General features: G+C 42.4%; 2 protein-coding genes across 6 annotated transcripts in view; one reads left to right on the top strand and one right to left on the bottom strand.

Annotated features, from left to right (window-relative positions):
- Positions 1-3,423, bottom strand: part of NBAS (NBAS subunit of NRZ tethering complex) — a 374,358-nt gene extending 370,935 nt beyond the window's left edge. For 2 of the 4 annotated variants that reach the window (XM_043542252.1, XM_037894044.2), the window contains exon 1: positions 3,225-3,404. In XM_043542252.1, the coding sequence (XP_043398187.1) occupies positions 3,225-3,362 (138 nt within the window). In that variant the 5' untranslated portion in view covers positions 3,363-3,404. Of the gene's footprint in view, positions 1-3,224 lie in introns of all 4 variants that reach the window. The other 2 variants (XM_037894042.2, XM_043542251.1) reach the window with 2 other exon arrangements.
- Positions 3,424-8,093: 4,670 nt separating this feature from the next.
- The window catches only part of DDX1 (DEAD-box helicase 1), a 34,673-nt gene continuing 26,298 nt past the window's right edge, over positions 8,094-16,468 (top strand). Inside the window, exons 1-5 of one of the 2 annotated variants that reach the window (XM_007052867.4) lie at positions 8,094-8,580; positions 12,428-12,479; positions 13,168-13,231; positions 14,960-14,989; positions 15,941-16,037. In XM_007052867.4, coding sequence (XP_007052929.2) covers positions 8,565-8,580; positions 12,428-12,479; positions 13,168-13,231; positions 14,960-14,989; positions 15,941-16,037 — 259 coding nt within the window. In that variant the 5' untranslated portion in view covers positions 8,094-8,564. Of the gene's footprint in view, positions 8,581-9,439; positions 9,510-12,427; positions 12,480-13,167; positions 13,232-14,959; positions 14,990-15,940; positions 16,038-16,468 lie in introns of those variants that run through there. The other variant, XM_037894040.2, reaches the window with a different exon arrangement.

The following is a 16,468-nucleotide window of genomic DNA, read 5'->3' as shown; positions in this document are numbered from 1 at the left end:
TGAAAATTGAACTTACAAATGTACAAAAAAAACTGCATTCAAAAATAAAACTATGTAAAACTTTAGAGCCTACAAGTCCACTCGGTCCTACTTGTTCAGCCAATCACTCAGACAAAGAAGTTTGTTTACATTTGCAAGAGATAATGCTTACTGCTTCTTGTTTACAATGATATCTGAAAGTGAAAACAGGCGTTTGCATGGCAGGGTTATAGCCAGCGTCGCAAGATATTTACATGCCAGATGCGCTAAAGATTCAAATGTCCCTGCATGCTTCAACCACCCTTCCAGAGGACGTGCATCCATGCTGATGACAAGTTCTGCCCGATAACAATCCAAAGCAGTGCAAACTAACATATTCATTTTCATCATCTAAGACAGATGCCACCAGCAGAAGGTTGATTTTCTTTTTTGGTGGTTTGGGTTCTGTAGTTTCCATCATCAGAGTATTGCTGTTTTAAGATTTCTGAAAGCATGCTCCACACCTCATCCCTTTCGGATTTTGGAAGGCACTTCAGATTCTTAAACCTTGGGTCGACTGGTGTAGCTACGGAAAGCTCACATTGGTACCTTCTTCGCATTTTGTCAAATCTGCAATGAAAGTGCCCCTAAAACGAACATGTGCTGGGTCATCATCTGAGACTCCATAACATGAAATATATGGCAGAATGCGGGAAAAACAGAGCAGGAGACATACTATTCTCCTCCAAAGAGTTCAGTCCAAAATGTAATTAATACATTATTTTTTTTTAAACGAGCGTCATCAGCATGGAAGCATGTCCTCCAGAATGGTGGCCAAAGCATGAAGGGGCATACGACTGTTTAGCATATCTGGCATATAAATACCTTGCAATGCCGGCCATAAAAGTGCCATGCAAACGCCTGTTCTCACTTTCAGGTGACGTAAATAAGAAGCCAGCAGCATTATCTCCCGTAAATGTAAACAAACTTGTTTGTCTTAGCGATTGGCTGAACAAGAATTAGTACTGAATGGACTTGTAGGCTCTGTTTTGCATTGTTTTGTTTTTGAGTGCAGTTATGTAACAAAAGAAAAATCTACATTTGTAAGTTGCACTTTCACAATAAAGAAATTGCATTATGGTACTTGTGTGAGGTGAACTGAAAAATATTATTTCTTTTGTTTATCATTTTTACAGTGAAAATATCTGTAATAAAAATAATATAAAGTGAACACTGTACACCTTGTATTCTGTATTGTAACTGAAATCAATATATTTGAAAATGTAGAAAAGCAACCAAAATATTTAATAAATTTCAATTGGTATTCTATTGTTTAACAGTGCGACTAAAACTGCAAGTAATTGCAATTAATTTTTTTAATCGTGTTAGTTAACTGTGATTAATCGAGAGCCCTAAAAATAACATTGCACCATTAGCTCATTTAGGCCCCAATTCTGCAATAAACTCTGTTTGTGGAGATCCCTGTATAAGCATAGTTGATCACTGGCTCAGGGCCCTCATTTGCCATTATATCTAGGTCCTCCCCAGACTTGATGCTTTTTACACATGAAGTTACTCAGTTTGCATCTGTACTGTTTTCTCTCTCCCTCCCTAATTATTCATATTTTAATTTAACATTGCATGTGGTTAACTGTTCAGCTTCACCAACAGCATATTGCCCACCTGAACTCTGAGTCGTTAATTGGCAATGTCACAATTTCCAGTGATTGTTCATTTAACAGATATCTTGAAAAAAGCAGTAGGTGCAAATGAACTTAGTAAATAAAAATACAGTTTTCATGGGAATGCTCTAATTTCTGCTTCTTGATTCATGGATACTAAGAACGCTCTTTGCTCAATTATTTCCCAAATAAAACGTTTCCATGAAGTATCAGTAAATCACGAAGTGTTTGAACTGTATCTATGTTGAGCTGAAAATATTTTCAACAAATAGTCAGTTTTAAGCAGGGGGCAAAGGAATTACAAAAATTGGCATGATTTTATACGTGTGTGTGTATGTATAATTTTACACACACAGGATTTGAAAGCACAACATAATAAATAAAAGGAATAACTTCAGAGCCGAAATGCAACCTCTGTGATGGAAGACAGACAGACAGACAACTGACAGAACAAAGTGAGGGAAAGAACAGAAAAAGAAGAGATGGAAAATTTGTCCGCAAGGATACAAGGGCAAGCCGCTACTCGCTGACCACAGAAAAGGACCAAGGTTTCTCTAGTGGTCTATGCAGAACAAAGAGAACTTCAACAAATTACAATTTTCCAACCTGTGAATTTGAAATAATGCTTAACCAAATTGTGCTGTGATATCTACTCATGACAAGCTCTGTAAATACACCAAGTATTTTATGCCCTCCCCACTCAGTTCACATTGCAGATGTATCAAGCCCGGCCAGAGCTTTAATAGGAAATCATTTCATTTGCATCACACACTGTTTACTTGACAGAGGGCCTGGTTTTCATAAGGGCAGCTCCCACTGAGTCCTTTGGTGCTGTGAGCACTTAATGTTTCTGGAAATCAGGCCCAAAGTAAATTACACAATGAATACTTCTCTCTAACAACCTTCTGTATGTTTGTTAAAAAGTAAAAACCTAATCAATATTTGTTAATGGTATAAAAAGGACAGATGTAAAAAAAAAAAAAAGAACCTAAAACCATAGGTGCTAGAACTAGGAGTGCTGGGGGGGGGGGGGGGAGCAGCATCCCCTGGCTTGAAGTGGTTTCCATTATATACAGGGTTTACAGTTGCATTCAACTGCTTTCAGCACCCAAACATTGCTCCTGCACCTGTGATTGAAACAGCAAGCCTGCACAAGTGAGATGACAATCTGGAGGGGACTCACTTCTCCCTCTCACTGAATGCAGCATTCAGGGGCACGCTAAGGTGTTTTGTCCCTGCCCTGGCTGCTCGTTATAGATTTATGATCCGCTGCATGTAAGGGTGGCCTCGGCAGCTTCTAGCTTGGAGAGAAGAAATCCCCTCACCCAGGATTAACGTTAGGTCTTGGGCTCATGTTGTCCGGCTGAAGCGTTTTGCTGCGTGTCTGCAAGTTTCATCCGTGCAAGGTGCCCCAACGTGAGCCCGAGCCCCAGCCCCCCACCACGCCCCGCTATGCGCGGGGGGGGGGGGGGACACTCTGCCATTCACACGCCCCTTTTCCCTCCCCCCGGCAGGGCTCTACGTGGCCATCCTCCCCCCCGGCCCCACCTGCGGTCATTCCCAGCCGGCGCGGGAAGGACTGACCTGCACCTCGGTCTCCGGCGGCCACTCGGTGTTGATGAGCAGGTCGTAGAGGATGTTCTCCTCCTCCTCCTCCTCTTCCCCACTGACCTCGGCGGCCGCCTCCACCTCCTCCTCCCAGCTCCCCCAGGTAGCGGCCATGCTCAGCCCGGACCCGAATCGCAGCTGCAGCCACTACGGCGCCCGGCAGCGGACAAACCTCCTCCCCGCGGGCGGGGGGAGGAAGAGAGAGGTGTTTAACCCTTTTCGCTCTGCTGCTGTCTGCGTAGAGCAAGCTGGGCTCACTCAAAAGCCTTTTGCTCTGTAGGGAGATGGGGCCAAAATGCTTTCCAAAGGTCCCACCATGGCCAGGTCCTTAAAGGTTTCTCTAGGGAGCTGTCTTTTAATAGTAACCAACCTCTGAATTTGAAATAATGCTTAAAGTTAAGGGTCTGAATACCTTTCAGGAGCTTGGCGTCAGGCCCCAGTGGATCAGCATTGCTTTGCTTAGGCACAGAGGTCTACCACCCCCATGGTCATGTTACAGGATCAGCACCCTAGAACGCAAAATCATTGGGATAGGTAGCATTAGTTTAGGAGCAAAACACAAATAAGTTAATAAATTAAACGGTAATTTTAAAAAAAATTGTGTGTATAGTATTTTTCAATAATGAAGACTTCTTAGGACAGAAAGAAAATCAGCTCACACCTCACTGCTAATCTTATTTTCTATTTTTAGCAAGATTTTAATAACTTTTTTTTTAATTTGTAGTTAGCTGTGTGGTCTAGTTTTAGATACTGACAAAACTGTGAAATTACAAGACCTAGCACTCTGTGCTGTTAGACAGCTTGTGTTAAACATTAAGGAAATAGTACCATTTGAGAAGAAATTACTACTGATTAATCATTGTTTATTTTGCTGAATATTTTTTAGTTGAATTATGTTTAGCAAGGTAAAACGGTAACATCAGCAGTGCATCAGTCCAATGTTCACAGTTTACAGGAACTATATGAAGTTCACGGTAAATTTCTCCTTCAGAGCTACAGGCTCCAATCTGTCAAGGAGCTCAGCAAGGGCTTCACATGGGCACTGCATCTTTTTAAAAATAATTGCATTAGTATCATATTTTATTACCCAAAAGCAAGGCAGAACATGATGATGAAGAAGAAGATAGATTAGATAAAAAATGAGCTAACCACTGTGATGTACATGTTCAAAATAAGAGAAACCAGAAAATAGTTAACATCATATAAACAAACTATATTAAATTGAACTGATCTGAATATAACTGCAAAAATATAACAGAGATTAAACTGAGATTAAACCTATATACCATAGCCTTTGTTTACTATTAAAAGACAGCTCCCAAAAAGAACCAAAAATAATACCAATGATGATATAAATACATTAAAGTACTAAAATACTTATTGCATTAGTTCTAATATAATACTTCCCATCTCATATGTCATCAGCATAAGTCAGTAATAGTCAGTATGCCCCAAATGGTAACACACTTGGACAGAAGGCTCTGAACTCAATTCCCATGACAGGAATTAGTATAGCCACCATTCATGCTACAATGCAGTAGTAGGAGATGCTGCATTGTTACAGATGCTGTCCTTCAGATGAGATCTAAATCAAGGTGCCTTCTTTCTCTCTCTGGGAACAGTCCCAATGGAAGTTAGACATTCTGTGCAACACTTTAACAACAGTAGGGAATTACCATGATGCTCTGCTCTCATGCTCTCTCTTCCATAAACTAGCTTATAATGGGCTAAATTCACCACTAATGTAAACCGGTGGAGTGGAGTTACACTTGTTTTCTTCCCAGTCTGGGGTTAATCTTATACATACAGTGCCAAATCCAGAGGTTTTCACTCTTGTCAATTGTAGTTTGTTTGAATAATGACTGACTAGAAAGTGAATACATTTGTGTAAAAATTGAATAAGGACTTCAGTAATATGTTACTAAAAACAAGTTAGAATTCCATATGTGTAAAAACAGATACTTTCTAACAAACATGCTGTTATACAAGATTAAATAACTATGAAACCAGACTACACCAGTCCAGTTGTCTAGAGGTGACAATCATAGAATCATAGAATATCAGGGTTGGAAGGGACCTCAGGAGGTCATCTAGTCCAACCCCCTGCTCAAAGCAGGACCAATCCCCAACTAAATCATCCCAGACAGGGCTTTGTCAAACCTGACCTTAAAAAATTCTAAGGAAGGAGATTCCACCACCTCCCTAGGTAACCATTCCAGTGCTTCACCACCCTCCTAGTGAAAAAGTTTTTCCTAATATCCAACCTAAACCTCCCCCACTGCAACTTGAGACCATTACTCCTCGTTCTGTCATCAGCTACCACTGAGAACAGTCTAGAGCCATCCTCTTTGGAACCCCCTTTCAGGTAGTTGAAAGCAGCTATCAAATCACCCTCATTCTTCTCTTCCGCAGACTAAACAATCCCAGTTCCCTCAGCCTCTCCTCATAAGTATAATAATAATAACTGTATAATTTAAAGACAAAATACTCATTGTAAACTGATAGTTTGGGTTTAGGTTCAGGTAAAGAGTTCAATTTCAGGTTTGGGTTAGATGAGCAGTGTTACTAATTCTCTACAATTTTATTGCAATTCTCATTATATTTGGTATTTTTTCTTAAAACCCCAGCTCCCAGAATCGTGTGCTTAAGTGAGAATCTCATCTTTAATTTGAGTGATAAAGGTATGATTCTAGCCCTCATGGTTATGGAAAAAAAACTGAAAATTTGATCTGAATGTATCCTAACGGATAAAAAACAAAGGGCAAATAAAAAGTGTGACAGATAATACAACTTCCTCCAATATCTTTGGAAGACCATATTATAGTATGTACGGTTTATGTATTATTTTGGGCTGCGATTGTATGTAACCCCTCCAGGGGGGAGATGTGACAGATGTGAGACCTGGGACTTCAAAAGACTATATTAAAAATGTGCCAGACAAGCAGGGTGACCGGGTGTCCAGTTTTTGACCAGAATACCCGTCAAAAAGGGACCCTGGCGGCTCTGTCAGCACCGCTGACTAGGACGTTAAAATCCTGGTCAGCAGTGTGGCAGGGCTAAGGAAAACTAGTCCCTTACCTGTCCTGGGGCATCGCACTGCACCCTTGAAGCAGCCAGCCAGTCTGGCTCCTAGGCGGGGGGCCCACAAGACTCCATGAACTGCCCGAGTACCAGCTCCACACTCCCATTGGCCGCTTTCCGCAGCCTGCCTTAGCCCCACTGCGCCACTGACTGGGAGCCACCCCAAGTAAGGCTGTGCCCCAAACCCAAGCCCGAACCCTTGCCCCAGCTCTGAGCCCCCACAAACCCAGAGCCGCCTCCTGCACCCCAAACCCCTCATCCCCGGCTCCACCCCAGAGCCCGTATCGTCTCCTGTAACCCAACCCTGAGCCCCCCAAAACCAGAGCCCCCTCTTGCACATGAGAACCTGCACCCCCATTTAGAGCCCTCACCCCCTCCCGCACCCCAACCCCCTGCCCAAGGCCATGGAAAGTAAGTGAGGGTGAGCGAGAGCAAGCCACCGAGGGAGGGGGAATGTAGTGAGTGGGGGCGGGGCCTCGGAGAAGGGACAGGGCTAGGGTGTTGGGGTTTGTGAGATTAGAAACTTGGCAATCCCAGGACAATAAGTGTTAAGTGGATTTCCTAGGGAATCCCTAGGGAGAGGACAATGCAAATTCCCCAGCTCCAGTTACCCCAAAAACCCAGCCTTTAGAAGCTATGCCCTGGGGTAAGAGTGACTGTCTGCTGATTAGCTGTTACAGAAGACCAAGATCAAATGCCTGAGCTGTATAAAGAAATGGCTGATCTGCCCAGCCTTCATTCTGGTTTTGGATCTAAGGGCTTATCTACACCGGCAATGTTAAAGCACTGCCACGCAGCACTTTAACATAGCTTGTGTAGTCACAGCAGAGCACTGTGAGAGAGCTCTCCCAGCGCTCTAAAAAAACCATCTCCAGGAGGGGCGTAGCTACCAGCGCTGGGAGTGCAGATACCAGCGCTGGTGCACTGTCTACACTGGCGTTTTACAGCCCTGAAACTTGCTGCGCTCAGGGGGGTGTTTTTTCACTCCCCCAGAGCGAAAAATTTTCAGCACTGTCTGAGTGATTGGCTGAACACGTAGGACTGAGTGGACTTGTAGGCTCTAAAGTTTTACATAGTTTTATTTTTGAATGCAGTTTTTTTGTACATGTGTAAGTTCAACTTCAAGAAGGACACTCACTCTAGGCTTCCAAGTCATCATCTCTCTTGGGCAGAGACTGGTGTCTTGCTCCCTCCTAACAGGGATTTTAAGGCAGTGCGGATGCTTGCTGTACACTGTGATAACCGCTGCAAAACAGTCTGCCTAAAAAGGCAAGTGCTTGCACTTCACTTTCTTGATGAGACCTATGGCCTGTAGTTATCAGTTACCACACAGATTCTTCTAAGCAAGCACATTTATTCTTAAGATAAAAATTTTACAGAGAAAACATAGTAAAACAATAATGAAATCTATTTACATGTATGCTATAAAGGTTACTAGTAGTCACCCCCAACTCCAACCTAGGGCTCTGGTAGGTTTCAGTCTTTCAAGCTTGCTAGCTGGGTTTCCCCCTTAGTTATGAGTTCATTAGGTCTAGAGTGAGTGCCCTTCTTGGAGCACAGAGTGCAGTTACCCTGAAATTGTGGCAAAAAGAACCAGTTTTCCAAATTAATAATTTCAGATTTGGGAGCCTGACTCTTCAGTTTTGAACTCTTGGGGTGGGCAACACTGAGTCTGAATGAGGGTTCAGAACTTGGGCTCTGTTTGGTTTATGGTCTCAGGCTTACCAGCCGATTTTAAATTCGCGTAATGGTCACGGTTTGGTTAGTCTCCGTTTGGGTTCGGATTAGGTGCAGGGTTCGTGGTCAGTCGGGACTGGTCGGGGGTCAGTTGGGGCATGTCCGGGGATTAGAGGGTTTGGAGTCAGTCAGGGCAGGTCGGCTCGGGGTCAGACTGGACAGGGTACAGGGTGAGGATCCAGACCAGGAACTCCGCTTCGGGGTTGGTCGGTAGCCAGCGATCCGGGTTACAACGCAAGCCACTGGCTCGCTCAGGGAGCGGGCTCAGATCGGGCTCGGGGTTTGGGTCATGGCTGGAGTCCCAGGTCACGGTTCAGGACAGAGACTCGGTTAGGCTTGTTTCGGGGCTCAGGTCGGACTCAGCTCGGGCCGGGTGATTTCCGCAGCCGGAACGGGTGTGGTCTGGCCGCGGCGCAGCCCGGAGGGATAAGGCGTGGGGACCGGCGCTACGCGCTCTGGGCAGCGGGCCGCAAAGGCAGCAGGCTGCGTGGCGCCGAGATGGCGGCTTTCTCCGGTATGGGGCACCGGGGCAGGGGACGGCTGGCCGTTGCGCAGGCAGCGGGTGCGGCAGGGGCGGCTGCTGCTGCTCGGGGAGTGGAGAGGCGGGCTCACCGAGGGCGAGCTGGAGCCAAGGGCCCAGCCCGGAGGCTCCGATGAGGAGCGGCAGGCTCCCTTGTAATGCCCGGTCTCTCGTTACATGGTCCCCAAGGGAGCCGGGCGTAGGTGTTCCCCGAGCAGGCAGGATCTGCCCTGGCTCAGGCCCGTCGCGCAGGGGCCTCGGGCAGCCCGCTTTCCTCGCCGCGCTTAGTCCGAGGGGCTGGTGTAGGTCACAGGCTGCTACCCCCGAGGAGGGGTTGGGTTCTTATGGGGGTAACAGCTTGTGATGAGGTAAGAAAAACAATAAAAGTCGGTGTCAGTAACCGCAGCCTGTAGGAAATTGCTGCCCCTCGCCGTGTGTTACACTACAGCGGCCCCTTGCCGTGGGGTTGAGGATGGCGAGCTTTCTTCGCTCACAGGGGTCATAAGGGCCTAGGCCAAGCTGGCTGCAGTTGCGTGTAACAATCATATAATTTTGACTTGTTATAAATTAGTGTTAATTAAATTAAGGGGGTAGCTTCTGATATAGCAGTAGAAGGGCTGTGGGTTTTTCAAGTAGGTGCTCACTATAAGAGATTATACCATTTAAATATTTGTCAGATCCCCTTCTCCCCCCATGACTTCGGTGTTCTGTAAATGGTGTTTCATGATAACTGAATTGCACACGACAGTGGACTGCAGCTATTTTTTTTATTTTATACTGGCAGGTGTCCACCCCTGGTCTGAGTACTCTTCTAATACATTCAAATAACATAATTGCGTGGAATCTTAACATATGTTTATGCTGACAGATGAAAATTATCAAGGAAAACAAAATCATAGTCACAAGAAGACTTCTGATATTTGGTACTTTAGTTATACTCTCACTGCAGAGATTTACTATAGACTCCTTCAGACTCTCCTGTAATGCTAACTGTATCTTTGGACACCATTGAATAAATCAGAGATTCTTCTCCATATCATGAAGTTTTCATAACTTTAATCCAGGAATTAGACATAATGATACAAAGAGGAGGTCAAAATTTCATGACTTCATGGTGAGAGTTTAGCTGGAAAAATCATCTCTTTTTTGAGAAGGGAGGGACCTACCGTTGCTTTTGTGAAATCTCATTACTTGAGACTGTCACATTGTTTACGTGGTCTTCAATTATAAATTTCGGATTAGAGTTAAACTAGATACAATCATGATAGTGCTTTGGTACAGCAAAGCATAGCCATTCCTTGCTAGCAGTTTGCACGTCTTTCTTGAGTATTGTAGTTTGCCTCACAATTCTTTAAATCCGGCATCAAGTTTTGCATTTATGAGCAGGCAACATGAAAATATAGTTAGAATTTCAAATTGAGTGCGTTTTATTTAACTGTTCAGGAAATTAGGGTCATTCCTTTTATTGTTCAAAAAGAAATGTAGAATATTTAACTTTTTCTTAAATAGAAGTACCTTGGTTTAAAAGGACACTAGCAACTTAAACATAGCACTAAGATATGAAAGTGGCTTATTCATATGTCACAGTGGTGCTGAGATGCAACAATGATTAGAGTAGTTTTAAAACTTGGTGTTGAGGGGAGGGAGGTTTTTTGGCTGCTTACATGTCATGGTTGGGTCAATACTTGCCTACTGTGAACCCCCAATTAGCCAGGCCCCTCCCTTCAGATAACTGTTTATTCCTCTGATTCTTAGCCTTGGAAAGTTTGGGCATTTTTGGGCACATTTCATGTTTAGATATAATAGAATTAAGTGCAGAGCAATTGCATGCAGAGAGGTGGGTCAGAAGCTGAAGAATCAGCTTGACAACGTGATGCAATCAATGAGTTTGGTTAGATCTTGGCACCTCATTCACCTTATTGAACTGCATGAGGGAAAGTAATGGAGTCCATCCATCAACTTATGAGTGTGCCCTGTTCACTGTGCATAACTCATAACCACCAGACACAGAAGTTGGTGTGTCTTCTGATAGTTTTCTTTTAAAATCCTCTGTAGCAGAATTGGTAGTGGGCAAAAACTTTTATTTCACACTGACCTATCAGCATTGGTAAACTCATTGCAACTGTGTTCTGGTCTTCATTCATGCTGGAGTAATGAGAGTTTGGGACGTGAAAGGAAACAGACCTTTCTGTTTGTGTTGCAGAAATGTTTTCATTTTGGGAGTGTTACTGTAAAAATACTTAAATGGGACCTCTGTTTACATTTAATTGGACAAAGCCACTGTAGAGTGATGCGATATCGTGCTTCCTATTTTATGGCTGAGCGCCCTTCAGTGGCAGTACTCCTAGCCTCTTCAATCTTGGCACTTTTAGTGCTTGCTAAAGGAGGAGTAAAGGTCTAAAGTCTAAATGTTATACCAATAAATTAAAAACCAGCAGGATCTTATTAAAAGGGAAAAAGGCAAAATACCACATTTATTGTGAATACAGAAAGAATCATAGTAAGCAGTTAGTTACAGCTAAAACATTCCATTCAATCTCATCTTTATTCACACACACACATTTACACACACACACACACACACAGGTTCTGCAAGGTTGTTATCATAGTAAGCAGTTAATTATAGCTATAACATTCCATTCAATCTCATATTTATTTACACACACACACAGGTTCTGCAAGGTTGTTATCATAGTTATCAGCCTTAGAGTTGCTCAAGCCAAGCCACTGGCCAGGTGGCCTGGACATGAGGAGGGAGCAGGGCCTTGTCAGATGCTCATCTGATGCTCCTGGAAGTTGGTTTGCAGAATCAGACCCCAAAGTTCTCACTTTTTAGAGTCTATTTTTATAGGAATTTCTTCCTGTGCCAGTCTGTGGGAATTGCTTCATCATGCTGTTGCTGAATCAATCAGCAGATGGCACATTCCTGACGGCTCTGTGCTGCTAGATGTTATCTTGTTCTTTGGGTCTCCCATTCTTGAGGCTGTTGGGTGGATTCCAGTCTGCCCTCCGGGGGTCCTCTGGTTATTTCCACTTGACGCCTTCTTCAGCCGATGGACACTGGATTCTTAGGCTGGCACCTCCTGATCATTCAGTTATTATCCACACCAAGCATCCATCCACATACATCCTCTATCTCTATTTTAATCACAACTGTTAATACAACAAAAGGGTGGGGAGTCTCTGGGTGCTGTTTCTGTTGTTAGAGTATTGCTTTGAGTCTCTCTCTCTGAATTGCTTTGAGAACAGACTCTGTCTTAGAATGTACTAACACAATTAGCAGCTTGCAAGTTTCACACACAGAGGGAGAGAAACAGTACCAAAAACCAAGAGACCTCTTAATTAGTAATACCCTGGAATTTAAACTATGGGGAATCAAACTCATTTGTGATTTTAATACAGAACTTCTTTAATATGATCCAACATAATAACCTGATTTACTATATAATATTGGTAGCTTTGCTCTTTAGAAAATAACTTGCATCTCTGTCGTGGTCCGAGTTGAGATTTTGGAGCATAGAAAAATTCTACCCTCTGCTATGCACATGCAGTTCACATTGATGTCAAGGTGAAGACACACTTGCACATCGAGGGTAAAATTTGGCACTAAAAAGATGGGGGGTAAAGAACTCCGAGTCCCGCCATCTTCACTTGTCAACCACAACAGAGGAAATGGACAAAGTAACGTATTTTAGGCAAAACATTTTGGTACTAAAGAAGAGACAGTACTGTGACAAAAATATAAAAACACTTTTTTGGAACTGCATGAAGGGTTGGCATTTGAAAATAATGCCATCAGACTTATGATATATCTAATGCATGCATTTTGTTTTTCTGATAGAGATGGGTGTTATGCCAGAGATAGCTCAAGCTGTGGAGGAGATGGACTGGCTGTAAGTATGAGTGCTTAGATACCTAATAAGCTGGAGATCTCCATCAGAATTTTGTCTCAGTGATGTGTAATTTAGTTTCTGAAATATCCAGTCTCTCTATTCACTTAACAGCAAAGATACATGTCTTTTCCTTTTTATCCGCATCTTCGGTTGCATCTCTTATTCCTTTTATTATGAATGATTGAAAAATCTGATAAATGTAATTGCGGAACTGATGTTAGCCAGGTTGGGGAAGTCAGGAGTAAGGTCTTGATTGCAGCCAATGTTATGATGCCTTTTCTCTGCAAAAAGCTTTTTTTCCTCCTTATTTTCATTGTACTTATGGTGAGTTTACTGAAGCAGATAACTAGAATATCTTAATCACTGAAGCTAGTGGTTTTCAAACTTGGGTTTCAGATGTTATGCAGGTCATTTGCTAGCTTGTCTCATTCTGCTGCCAATGAAGTTGAATGGTTGGTTGCATAATTGTGGCTTCTCCCTGTTTCCAGCTTCTAGTTCAGTTTTCTTTGAATACATTTCCACCTGTATGGACAAAATTAATACATTGCAGGTTTGAATACTTCAGGATACTGACTAAATTGGTTAATTTGACCTCCTTTTGCAATTACAATCTTCCTGTAAACTGATGTGCAAGGGGACTGACATTTTACTCTGTCAGCTCTTGTGTTTCACACTGAGGGTTTTACAGTCTTCCCACAGATATTCAAGCTGAGTCTATCCCATTGATTCTAGGAGGCGGTGATGTGCTTATGGTATGTATGTTAAACTGTTCAGTTTATACAGAAATAAAATTCATGGCCTTACAATTTTAAAATTAAATGTACAGTAGATGGATTATTTAAATCTGGTAAGTAAGCACTGACAAACTAATTTGGAGCATATTTTGTGAAAGCTTAGTTACAGTCTGTAGTTAGTCTTTATCAGAAGGTATAATCGAACAGCCCATTTACTCAAACTTTTTTTTAATGTTCTGTGGATTGTATTGCACCACATCTATGTAAAATTGCATTTAATTTAGGGCTGTCAATTGCAGATAATTCAAGTGATGGAAAAAATTAACTAAATCACAAATCAGTTTTAATCACACTGTTAATAGAATATCAGTTTAAATTGGATGTTTTTTCTAAATTTTCAAATATATTGATTTAAATTACAACATAGAATACAAAGTGTTCAGTGCTCACTTTATATTTTTCATTACAAATATTTGCAATTTCATCTTTTTTACAGTGTATTTTTAATTTACCTCCTACAACTACGTTAATGCAATCTCTTTATCCTGAAAGTGCAACTTACAAATGTAGAATTTTTTTTTTACATAACTGCACTCAAAATCAAAACCTTAATGTAAAACTTCAGAGCCTACAAGTCCACTCAGTCCTACTTCTTGTTTAGCCAATAGCTAAGACAGACAAGTTTGTTTACATTTATGGGGGAGATTGCTGCCCATGTCTTATGTTAAAGACATAATGAATCATTAGTTTACTAATGTTTTCAGAGCTCTTGCTCTGAAATGGTGAAACAAAAGCAATAATAATGGAGTCATCCTTTATATTGTATTTTGTATCGCCAAAAGGGCACAAAGAATATAGGATTTGTTCTTGAATTTTTTTATTTCTCTTTAGATTTCTAAAATCTTAAAATGTGTCCTTTTTTAATACGCCACTGTTTGGGGTATTTTTTTTTTCTTGGGCTCTTAATTTTTTTTGTAATTTAAGCATTCCATCCACCATTAAATTGATTAAAATCAAGCTTTGAAGTTATTGCTTAATTTCACACCTCTTTAAAGAATTCAGAGTGCTTTAGGACACTATTATTTCTGGATAACTAAAGGAGACTCTCACAAGTAGTATTGTTCATCCCGCTCATCTACACAGTCCCTCCTGGGTAGTAATATTACATTACGCAAATGCAGTGGCTTTCATTGTACAGGACACCAGAGCACTTCACAAACTGTATGCATGCAGTACAACAATGTTGAAAAACAGACACCTTGAGTGGTGAATGTCCGATGAGCAGAAAAATAGTACATAGCAGGTTGCATTTCAGTGAAGAGAGAAGCAATTAAAGACTTGCAGTAGAGGGAATCTCTTCTTATGGAGTACTTCTTTATCATGTGTTGAAAGACCCTTCTTTTTGAGAACACTTCCATCATAACCAGATCAGTATGTTAAAAATATATATTATGTTTAAAAAACAAAAAAAACTAGTCAGCAGCTCCTATAATCAAGGAAAGGCAGAAAGTCTACTGGAAATATTACTATCAAGATCTAACTTACCTGGAAAGCACTTAACCTATACTGATGTGTACTATAGAAAAACTTAACTTAAAATAAATAGTGAAATAAGTGAATGTATTATAAATTTTAAATAATTGGTAAAGTTGTATTATGGAGCAATATTTAATGTAGCTTCTGAAACTTCTCTTCCCCTCCCCCCCCCCCCCCCCCCCCCCCCCCCCCCCCCCCCCCCCCACACAGGCTGCAGAAACTGGGAGTGGAAAGACTGGTGTAAGTAAACAGGCTTAATTTGAGTATATAAACTAGAGTGACCAGGTTTCCAGTTTTCAACTGGAGCAACCAGTCAAAAAGGCACCCTTGGCTGCTCCGGTCAGCACCGCCGACCGGGCCATTAAAAGACCAGTCAGTGGAGCTTCAGCGCTAAGGCAGGCTAGTCTCTACCTGTCCTGTCTGGCACCATGCTGTGCCCTGGAAGCAGACAGCAGGCCTGGCCCCTAGGCAGGGGGTTGGCACGGGGAGCCTCCTTGCCACCCTGTTTAGGACCTGGACCTGCTGGCTGTTTCCCAGGCCCGCGTAGCACGCTGCCAGGAAAGGCAGGCAGCCTGCCTTAGTCCCCCAGCTGCACTGCTGACTGGGAGCTGCCTGAGGTAAGCCGAGCCCCCTCCCGCACCCTGATCCCCTCATCCCTGGCCCCACCCCAGAGCCTCAACTTGCAACCGCCCCTCCCGCACTCCCTCATCGCGAGCCTGGAGCCCCCTCCCGCACCCTGAAGCTCTCATTTCTGGCCCCATCCGAGAGCCTGCACCCTCAGTTAGAGCGCTCACCCCCTCCTGCACTCCTTCACCCTCACTCACTTTCACTGGGCTGGGGCAGGGGGTTGGAGAGAAAGCCACTGAGGGAGGGGGAATGTAGTGAGTGGGGCGAGGGGCCTTGGGAAATGGGGGGGCTAGGGAGTTCGGTTTTGTGCAACTAGAAAGGTGACAACCCTAATACAGACTAATACAATTCAGGTGGGCAAGGTGTGTTGGTGTGTTGCAGTGTTTGTTTAATTAAAATTAAACATTTCTATTGACAAATAAAATGGCTTAAAACTAGACTAGGCAGCTTTGATTTTTAAACACCAGAATTAGAAAATCATAACATCTGTCTTTTATGCATAGCTTTTTTGTGGCTTAACATTTGATGTATTTCTTCAGTGTCAAAAGATCTTTGTATTTTTAGGCTTTCAGCATCCCAGTTATCCAGATTGTTTATGAAACCCTTAAGGACCAGCAGGAAGGCAAAAAGGGGAAAACTACTATCAAAACTGGTGGGGCAGGTAAGTCTGTTCACTTAACTAATCTTGTGTATAATATGTATTTTATATGTACAATATAATCTTGTGCCATTTGAAATGTTGAAATTGAATATACTTCATTCTATTAAGTCCTGTTTAGTTAAAGTACAGCTATTTAAAAAAAAAAAATAGAATTTAGGCATTTATTTAACCAAGGTCTATGTATAGTAAGTTATACAAAATGTAGAGATTTGTAGGGATGACTTTGGAGCTGTCACAATGTGTTCATGTTGCAACAGTTTTCAATCTCCAATTACAATTTGAGCCCCAGTTGCACTAGGTACAGTTCAAGTGCATTGGGGGAAAAAAAATGGTACTGCTTGAAAGAACTTACTCTAAGAACCAAACCACTTTAATACGTGTGGAAAGGACTTGTAGACCTAACTGCCATGGAATTTTGTTTTAAAACTTGT

Source organism: Chelonia mydas, chromosome 3 (genome assembly GCF_015237465.2).
Source record: "Chelonia mydas isolate rCheMyd1 chromosome 3, rCheMyd1.pri.v2, whole genome shotgun sequence".
Taxonomy (NCBI): domain Eukaryota; kingdom Metazoa; phylum Chordata; order Testudines; family Cheloniidae; genus Chelonia; species Chelonia mydas.
This window is presented reverse-complemented; position numbering and strand designations above follow the sequence as displayed.